Raw genomic sequence first — 10,803 nt, forward strand, 5'->3', positions numbered from 1 at the left:
CTTTTTTTTCTTTTTTTTTTCTTTTTCTTTTTTTCTATTTCATTTATTTGCTTGTTTTCATTTTTTTTTTTTACAGTTATTTTACTTTTATGTACTATTATAATATTTATTTATATTTTTAATTAGCTTTTATTTTTATATTTTCGGCTTTCATTTTAATTTCATTTAAGTCATTTAAGTGCTCGTTGTCATTTTTATTAATTAAAAAAATCTATATAGCTTTAATTTATTTTTTGTTTTAGTTTTAGTAATTTTAGGATCTACACTTATTTCAGTTAGTTTTGTGTATTTGTTTTTTAAGTTTTTCTTCTAAAATTTGTTTCATTTCAGCTTTATTTCAATTACCGAAAATTTTAGTTAACAATAGCAACACTGATCTTGAGCTTCAATAGAGCTACCCAGGCATACTTTGTCACAAATGTACTAATATCATAACTGTGCAGAATTTTAAATATATCTTATTCACTTTATAAATTCTCTTTGTTTAAAATATTTCAGGATACTTAAACCTTACGTATTTAACTGTTTTTTTGTTTTTTGTTTTTTTAATACACGATTCTTAATGTGGTTTCAGACATTTGAACACCACCCTAGCTAACAAGGAACATTCTCGGAACACTGAGAGAACCTTGCTAGAACATTAGCCAAATGTTACTAGAATGTTCATTCAGAGTTATGTGGTCTTTAATAATGTTCTGAAAACATTAACACACGCACACACACACACACACACACACACACACACACACACACACACACACACACACACACACACACACACACACACACACACACACACAGTTTTAGACTTTCATCTAACATTTTTTTAAATGTTACTACTTGTTTCAGAATGTTCAGAGAACATTCAAAAGTAACAATGTTTGCAAAATTCTAAAATGGAATGTTCCCTTAGTGTTCATGTAACCCCACAAAACTTGGACATTTTGAATGTTCAGAGAACAGATGTAACATTTTTGTAACATAGGAATGTTAGCAAAATGTTCCGAGAACATATTTTTTTTGTTAGCTGGAAATATATGTCCTGTATTTATAGGCTTACTACAGATTTACTTTATTATTAAAGTCTTCATCACCATTGAGAGGAATGTGGATCATGCCATTTGAATTGGGCAAAAGAGAAAACCAGATAAAGGAGCAAAGCTCAAGAGTTTAAAAGTTTAAAAGAGATAATTTTTAATGGGTGCGGATTTCTTCGCCGACACCAGTTGCTTGCAAAGCGATAAAGAGAACTGAGAAGGGTCTTTTTCTCCTGTCCCCGAAAAGCCACAGATTTGGTCTAATTTCCAAACTGCTGGAGCCAGAGTGGGCCTGTGTGAAAGTTCACCTTTCTGGCTTCTCTTTCAGATGCTAGCTCTGCCGGCAGGATTATTCCAGCTGTTTTCAGGAAACTTCCAATATTCCTGCTTCCTGTTTTGAGGATGAGCACATATGGCCTCTGTAGCCGTGTGGTAAAAGTGGAATCCATTGAAGCAGAAACTATTCCTGTCACCCTTTGATAATGTTCACAGATGGTGTTCGGTTATTGTTGTTGTTCTTGGGGAACTGTGGAGAGTGGAAGCAGATGTCTAATGTTAGTGAGAGGATTGGAGAGCGGCCTGGAGCTGAAGGAAATGAAGGATGCCAATTATAACTGTTTTGAGCAGCATCACATTTATCATTCTCAGAGAATGCAGTCCCATAATGCATTGCGAAGCAAGTCAATTGTTAATTATAAAAACATAATTCATTCAATACATAAAAGTGTTAACAAATAAATGGTAAAAACATGCATATAAAATGTATAGCAGGTCAATATTATATTATATTATATTATATTATATTATATTATATTATATTATTATATATATTATATTATATTATATTATATTATATTATATTATATTATATTATATACCCAATATTTTGGTGAAAAATAAATTGAAATACAAATGAATGAAAACTGAACAGACTTATTATAAAAAAAGAAAAAGAAAAGAAAAACACAACAAAATAATCACTAAAACTTTAACGAAAAATTAAATTACACCGGGGAAAAAAAAATATATATATTTTTTTTAAACATTAAACTATTATAATATTTCAATAACACTAAAATAACACTATTAAAATCAAATGAAAAATGCATTATGGGAGGTGCATCTTTATAGTCCAAGGAAATTAAGACTTTATTTATTACCAATGATCAATAAGAAAATTATTATATTTATATTGTCTTATGAGACATGAACTGACATGTTAGTGGAGTTTGGTTTGAGCTACAGTTCAGGAGGATTGTACCTGCCTGTGTGGTCTGAACTCTCACAGGGCAGCGGTTATACCTTACTGCGCAGCAGGCCGCCTGATGGATGCTCAGGGGTGCTGCATTCGGATGAGTTCTTGGCTTTATCCTTGTTATTGTTGGGCTCGTTGTCTTTGATGATGTCGTACTGACGGCAGAAGAGCGCGATCACACCTGAAAGAGACACAAATGACAAATGCTGCAGATTTGCAATAAACTGTTCAATTAACCATTCAATAAACTGATCGTTGCAGTAAATCTGAACGTTGCAGCAGGATTTGACTGATCCAGTGCTGCTCACTCACCTGCCCACATGATCAGAACCACCACAATGATGATGAGCTCTCCTGCCCGGAGCTGAGCATTCTGATCCACTTCTTCCATGGTCACTTCGTCTGTGAATAGTACAGTGACGCTATTAGTGGTGTGTCAAACATTGATTATTAATTATTTAATTCATACTGAAAAAAAAATGAGAATTAGAATCTACAGTTTTTATAATATAGTAGTACCTTTGCTCTTGGAGGCCTGTGTTTCAGCTTCTTTGGGGGTTTTGAAACGCAGCGGTTCACTGAGGGGACTCGGCCCACTTGTACTGATAGACTGAACATGTACTATATAGTCCGTATCTGCCTCCAGATCCCACAATGCACAACTCCGTGTGGTAGTGTTCACTTCTTGGATTAAGCGCAGCATGCGAACATCTTTTTTCTGTTGTGGATAGATGAAACAATGTTAAACGAAATGCTTTGTCTTGACTTTTCTCTTTCTCTCTATTTAACCAGATGCTTAATGAACATACAGATATATGAGTGCTGAGTATGTGACCTTTCCTCCCTGTCCCCCCTCTCTCTCTCTCTCTCTCTTACCTCTCTCTCTCATTTTGAGTACCTGTTGTGTGATGGCGAAGCCGATGACTGGCTCCCCATCTGGGATGTCCCATGTCACCACAGCAGAGCTGACCTTTAGATCTCTGATGGACACGTTCACTGGAGCATCCAAACTTTCTGAGAAAAAGAAAGAATTCCAGTCAGTTCATGCAGTTAATCTTTCTTCTTTGGCTGGTCTTGATAGCAGTTTGGGGATTGGATAGTTAAAGTGAGCTCATGTATTTTTCTATCTGACAAGAATTTACACTCTGTCCAAATGGTTTTCAGTAAAGAAAAATCTATGAAATTAAAACATTTTATTTGTTTACTTTTTTATGCACATTCCTTGTCTTTTTGTATGTGATTCATCAGTGCAAAAGAGCTGCATTAAGATGAAAGTCCCATAGAAACAATAACAGCATGCAGGTTTGGAAGGACATTAGGGTAAGTAAATGACAGTATTTTCATTTTCGAGTGTTATAATATTCATATGTAAATAAATGAAGAGTTTAATGATAGTTTAGTTTGCTAAATACAGTATAAATATAATAAATTATTTCTGAAGGATGATGTGACAAAGAAGACTGGAGAAATGATGCTGATAATTCAGCTTTGCATCACAGGATTTTAAAATATATTCAAATTGAAAACACTTATTTTAAATTATAGTAATATTTCACTGTTTTTACTGTGTTTACTGATTTTGATCACGTAAATGCAGCCTTGATGAGCAGAAGAGAATTATTTCAAATGCATTAAAACATTTGAATTATTCCAAACATTTGACTCGTGGTGTATATTATAAATATATAATGTGTAAAATTATGAAATATAATAGCTTTAATCTTTAGATATTGTATACAGTAGCTATTTCTATTCTCATATGGACCCTATTTCTCTTCTGTAAATAAAACTGCTCCATGTTGACCAGTAGTTATAATGTGTAGGCGTTTGTGAGTGTTAATGTTCAAGTGTTCTCAGGTTTCCTGAATGAGTACCGTTTGCTTCAGAGAGCGCTGTTGTTTCTCTTCGTTAATGTTTAGAAATCACTATTTCACATACATTATATGTAAATTCTATTTCTAGATGTAAGAGGTCTTGGTCATTTGGAGGGATGACGTGTGAGAAACTCGCCCACCAGCAGTGAATCCAGTACAACTTATGGTGCCCCTGATAAAATTTTCATGCATATAACCTCCTCCTTGCCTACGTGTTGTGTGATGAACAAAACTGGTTGAAGTGTATGGCTACAGTGAGAGCAGAGAGTCTTACTGCAGTTAATTAATTATTGCAATCATATTTTATGCATGAAACCCCAAAATGAAGTGATGGACATTCACACATTTATTAATATTGAAGAGTTAGCAGTAATAAGCACATAAAAAAAAAACTAAGCAATTTTTTAAATCCTTTTATGAAATAAATTGAGAACAGTTTTGTCCCATTTAGATGTGGAAAATCCTCCCTATTTAGTCCTCATTACTGAATGCAATAACATCATACAGTGTGATCTGTGTAGTCCAACTCTTATAAACAAAAGACTCACAAATCTCAAGCAACAGCAAGCTGTTGTTTTTGGTGTTTAGAAGTATCACTTATGGTATTGTGTGTATTTAAGGCTCATGAGACTTACATTAACATTTGGAGAGAATACCCTAATCTCTTGTGCCACTTTCTCTTGTACCATGATTTTCTTCAAACTATGAAAAATAGCCATGCAAATAACAGTTTAAGCTAATGCCTGCTACAGCGCCCATTGCAGAATGCATACTGTACATGCATTTTTCTTCTGAATTGTGCTCTGACACATGTAGATGACGCATGAAATCACGCTGCAGCATCTTTAGAGTGTGTTTCAGGCATAATAGCTGTCTTAGAGTAGATATATACAGTATCTCCTGCTTAATGCATGCAGTAAATAGACTTCTCTATAGGCTGTAGAAAGGCATTCTGGGAGCAACAACATTCACATGCTGTTAAATTCGAAATGAAGCATCCCACATAGATGTAGAAGACAGGCAGAAATGCATAAACACTTAACTCCATTCACACTATTGTTCAGGCTTTGATTCAGAAATCATTAGATTTATCTGTGGACAACTGTATTAAATTCATAACAAAACATTATATTTAGCAATGCAATACTTCAAATCGATGATTTTTGTTTTGATAAAGTATAAAATAAAATAGCATGAATGATCAGCTATACAACACACTGATGTTATACTGTATATATTTTACTCAGATTAACTCTAGTGTGTTTATTTAATCTCAGACAAAATCAGTTAAGACTGAAAATAAAGAATGACACAATCTAGAAAAATAGGTCATGATGATTATAGTAAAGACAAACCAAAATGAAGGAAGGTTTTTGAGTGAATGTTCCTCTGGGGATTTTGACTATAATCTCACTTTAACACAAAGCAATTAGCCACATGAAGCCATTACAGTGAATATATCACCAGTAAGGGATGTTCATGACACAAAACAATACAGTTCATTAACTGTCGTCTATTTATAGTTGCCAGGAAATGGAACAATTTAATGGGAACCAAGAATCCTGTGCTCTTTATGAGAAAAGACAGTGTTTCAGTTTCTGTGTTATTTTAGTATGATTTATATAACATTATAGTGTTTATTAATATTTTTATTTTTATTTCAGTTTTTATATTTTTAGTTCTCATTTTAATTTGAGTCATTTTCTCTCCTTTTTTTATTATTATGATTTTATGTAATCTTTACTTCAATTAATATATATATATATATATATATATATATATATATATATATATATATATATATATATATATATATATATATATATATATATATATATATATATATATATATATATATATATATATATATTTGAAATAGTTTTTTTGTTTTGTTTTAGTCAACAGTAATAACCCAGGTATAGTATGTGTGTTTGTGAGTGGAAAAAGGAGATATAGTATTTGCTTCATAAGAAAATACTCAAATGAAAAGCTCCATACTGTATGTTTGTACTTGGTTGCTATGGAAACACAGAGGAAGTGAGTGGGAATGTGTTTGGAAGGTAAGTGTCCTGGTCCACATTCATGCCAGATTTATACTGAGTAAACAAAACACACCATATAAAGATAACAAAGTATATAATAATGACTCGTTTTCAGTCTGTATATCACATAAAGCTATCATATGACTTCAGAATAAATTGCACAAGCCATATGGACTACCTTTATTGGTTTTTGTTCCCTTTATGGAGCTTGACAGCCATGAACTATTTATTGTACAGAAAAGATTCACCACAAATTCTGCTTTTGTGTTCCACAGAAAACATAACGGCATGAGTAAATAATGACATAAAGTGCATTTTTGGGTGCACTATTCCTTTAAGCCATTCATCTCATCATATTATTTTTACTATGCTGACCTGATTTGCTCAGCCATGTGCTTTGGGCTTTATTTTTGCATATTTTTTCTCCAACTTACTCTTCATCTACTCGACTTCTCTGCCACAGTTTCATTTAAGTGTTTAATGCTCTTCTTTAAAGTAAACTTGCACACATTTTTCTACTGGAAGCTCAACCTTTTAGTGGCTTCTGTCACTCGAGCCTCTAAAAGCATCAAGGATCTGACGGTAGCAGCTGCCAGAAGCCTGTTAACATTCTGATTCATGGCTTTTCCTTCTTTACTAGGGCTTGAATATAGTGCATTAAGATGCAAAATTTATAGCCCCATAAGTTAATGTGTCAGCTGTTGTTTGGATTTATTATTTTGCAGGCAACATCTGCATTTATGGTGTTGTAGTTAAATTAGGTGACAGGTTTATGCAGGACAGAATCATTAAAGTTTCAGTCATTGTGTTTCTGTTATTGCATTTTGACTAAATTTGATGTATGCTAATTTTATTTTATTTACTTTTTAATGAACTTAATTAGCTTAATAGTTAATTTAAATCATTTATTTATTTTATTGATTGATTTTAATTTTCGTGGCAAATCGACTGAATTAAACTATCAAAAATTTGTTAAAAATATTATAGCATAGATTAATATTGAATATTGCTAAACAATATTTATAATTTCAATTAGCATACACACAATGCACATTATTTGTTTTTTTGCAGTCGATAATGTAATTAAATTCACCCAATCTATTAGACATTTATGACGCACTGCTTTCAAGTGACTGTGGGTGTGCGCGTGCATGTGTGTGTTATGATTCAACAGGTGTCTATTATTGCCAAAATATTTAGGTTCAGTGCTCTACATCAAGCGTATTGCATCTGCTTTTGTTTATGACCAAATTAATTTCATGCTTTATATTTTCCCAGGCTCCCCACAAAGGTTCAGACTTCACATCATTACACATGTCACATGTGACCACACAACTATATCGCTCTGTCTCATCGGATGTCATAATTAATGGGTCGTGCAACAGTCCCCATAAATGCTCCAATAGTATTGATGGAATGCAATCTTGTAAACTTACCAGCCAAGAACCACGATGCTCCAAAACAGCTCAATATGAGCAGCGGAGTGGGCATGAAATCCCTCCTCATACTTTCCACGCTGGCTAGATGTGAATGTCCTCCGCTGGTCTTGCATTCACGTCGATGAATGTTGCTGTGGGACTGAAGAGCTCGATTTCAGCACCGCGGACAGCGGCGGTTCAGCACCGCGGACAGCTCCACAGCAGCCCCGCATCAGACCGTCAACAAACCCGCGCGACGCGTTACATCGTTGTGCACAGCGGATGTTGAGATGGAGACATTCAAATGAAGCCTCTTTTGTCTTTGCGGTTTTTCATACGGCTGTCATGTACCTGCAAGACTGAAGAGGCTAAAAAAAAAAAAAAAAAACACCTGACTGAAGGAGCGTGTGCTTAGCCTGTGGCATCTCTCCCTCCCTCTCTCTCTCTCTCTCTCTCTCATACGCAGGAGCGTAAATTTCGTCTAAGTGTATATAAAATATAAAATTTCTCAAGAGCGATTTTTGAAGGGGACGCCAATAATAAGCTAAAATTGTACTTGTAAGGATAAGTATACACAGAGGAAAGCCTTACTACTATTGTAGCAGGGAGACCGTGTCAAATTAGATAACTTCAAGCTGCGTTCGATCGTGTCCGTTGTAGACATTACTATCCGTCAGGCAGATGACGTTATTATTGCTAAAATAGCGGACTCTTCGAAAAATACATTGACATCATCTGTATTAAAGAGAAAACTTTCACTTCATCTGATGTTTAAGTGAAAACAATATCCTTGACAGCCGAGTTCCACAACTATCGACTTTTTCTCACTCACTGGACTTGTGTGTGTAGGTGATGCAGGTTGCCCAAAATATGCAATTTTCTGGGATATTCTAGGGCATGTAAATAAAGTAATTGATTCTATCATAATTTTAAAAATAAAAGTTAAAATTATTTTATTTTATTTTATTTTTCTTTGGTGTGAAATAACTCATTGGTGTGATTTTTTTTTCTCTCATGATTATCTGCTTTCTGCTTGAATTACTCCTTTTTTGTGACTACTTGTGTCTTTAAGCATTTCTGCAGAAGGAGAAATTATTTCTAACTGTTTTCTGTTGCAGTTGATCTTCAAGTCGATGCTTAGCATGTAAGTACTCATTTGAACTTTTGTCTGCTTTACATTGCAGCTTATTCTGGCCAAGAATCACCCACTCGTGATGAGGCTACCTGACTGACATGTAAAGCGACCGACTCTCATTTTGTAAGTTTAGAACCGGATTATCTGAAATAGTTGATAGAGACTTCCATGGAAAACAGTTAATTCAAATAATGGCGCAGCAGCAGTCTTTGTGAATGGAAAATGTATGTACAGGCTTTGTGATTTCAATCCATCCAAAATTAATTAATAAGTAGTGATTATTTCACAGACAATATCCAGTTGTGGATGTCTAGCTCTTCTTCAGTATGAGGCAAGCACAGTATAATCTCTTTGCTGAAGTCATTCACTGGTGTTTGTTCTGAAAGATTCTTTCAGCGTCTTAAACAAGAGTTTGAGAAATTAAATCAGTCTGGGTTTGCCACCGAGTGACAGACAGCTTCCCTTCAGAGATTACTTACACTTCCTAAATATTTAGTATCATATTATTTTGTCTTTAATTATTAAATTAAATGGAAATGGAGTATATGACATTAAATATTTTTAGGAAGTTTACAAGTTGACGTACACCAAATTTAGCTAATTCATTTATCATTTTTATTGTGTATTCTGCTCTTATCAAGGTTATTATAGTTTACTAAAACCATAAAAAAAATTGGTTCCTGAAATACAACTAAAATAAAATATTTAAAAACAAAACCTTGAGCTTATTTTATTCCAGCTAGTTGCTGAAACAGTTCTCATTGTCACTTAGTTTAACTTGTTGTACTAAAATAACAAAAACTAAAACTGAAATAAAAATATTAAATATAAATTAAATAAAATAATTATAATAATTATAATAAAATAAAATCTGCTCTTTTAATTGAGAGACTAAATTATTATTTTTTTTAAACATTGATTTGTCAGACTTCAGAATTATTTATTCTAATGCAATATAAAAATTCAGATGCATATACATTTTATTTAAAACTACTTTTTGTGCATTATAATATCTATTTTTACTATTCAATAAATACATTACAAATGTATAAATTTCAGGTCAAATTAATTTAATGAAATGTAACACCACTTTTTTTTTTCTGGCTTCTTCAGGATCTAGAATGTCAGAAACTAAAAATGGAATCAGTGAACCTCTTGCGTGTCTCTCACTCTCCATTATATCAGCGCTTTGAGTTGTTATATAACGAGCTAGAGTGATTCTCCTCACAGGGGCGTCGGACTGGGGGGGTAAAGGGTACCGAGTACCCAGGGCCCGAGGCAGGGGGGGGGCCCTTAGAAGTCAGTTTTCTATACATACATATACAGTACATGCACTAACATTTGTATAGCATTTATGTACAAATAAAAAAGTTCCTGTGCAAAACTAAACTTGTAGTTAGGGCCCCACCACCCCTCTCGAATCAATGTAAATGGTACGACCCGCAGGTCAGGTGCTTCTGGCTGCGGACCTACGGTGAAATTGAATCAGTTAATGAGACAGGAGCTGGAGTTAGCCGTGATATGAGATAGGAAGACAGGGAAAGAGTCATGTCCTTCCTTAAGAAAGGAAAATCGGGGCTCAAAAACGAAAAGAAAAGAAGATTAAAGAGAGAAAGGCAAATGATTCAGATTTTTGAAAAGAAAGGTGAGCTCCAAATGCATCATCGAGCATTGACATTGTTTTAACATAAAATCTACTCCAGGTAGAATAGCATACATTTATGTTCATACTCTATTTGAATAATATACCAATAATTTATAGTATCACATCATTCATAGCGAGCAAACAATATTTCTGGGTAAATAACAGGGAGTGAGAAGCAGACGGAGGCGGAGCTGGGAGCTCAACACACTGCCACTCCAGGCAGCTGCGCAGCTGGTCTCCTCTTCTGCTGCAGTTCTCCCCAGAGTCAGAAGTTTACATGAAAACACTGTATATTTCCCTCCATTGTCCAAATCTAACACCCGCGAAAACACAGATCGTTAGCGCCTATTTTACCGCATTGTTATGTAAATTAGTTCGCGCACGCTCTTATATTAAG

General features: G+C 34.1%; 1 protein-coding gene across 2 annotated transcripts; it reads right to left on the reverse strand.

Moving 5' to 3' along the window:
* Positions 1-801: 801 nt before the first annotated feature.
* Positions 802-8,076, reverse strand: LOC109105063 (fibronectin type III domain-containing protein 5-like). Of its 2 annotated transcripts, none has more exons than XM_019118420.2 (6): positions 7,645-8,076; positions 3,191-3,306; positions 2,812-3,010; positions 2,605-2,694; positions 2,299-2,473; positions 802-1,563 (listed from the first exon to the last, which is right to left on the reverse strand). In XM_019118420.2, exons 1-5 carry the CDS (start codon positions 7,712-7,714, stop codon positions 2,334-2,336), a joined length of 615 nt encoding a protein of 204 aa, XP_018973965.1. In that variant the 5' UTR covers positions 7,715-8,076; the 3' UTR covers positions 802-1,563; positions 2,299-2,333. The 2 variants fall into 2 exon arrangements, with proteins under 2 accessions (XP_018973965.1, XP_042625417.1); XM_042769483.1 differs by having other exon boundaries at positions 2,340-2,473; positions 7,645-8,075.
* Positions 8,077-10,803: the final 2,727 nt, after the last annotated feature.

The sequence above is a fragment of the Cyprinus carpio genome, chromosome A13 (assembly GCF_018340385.1).
Source record: "Cyprinus carpio isolate SPL01 chromosome A13, ASM1834038v1, whole genome shotgun sequence".
NCBI lineage: Eukaryota > Metazoa > Chordata > Actinopteri > Cypriniformes > Cyprinidae > Cyprinus > Cyprinus carpio.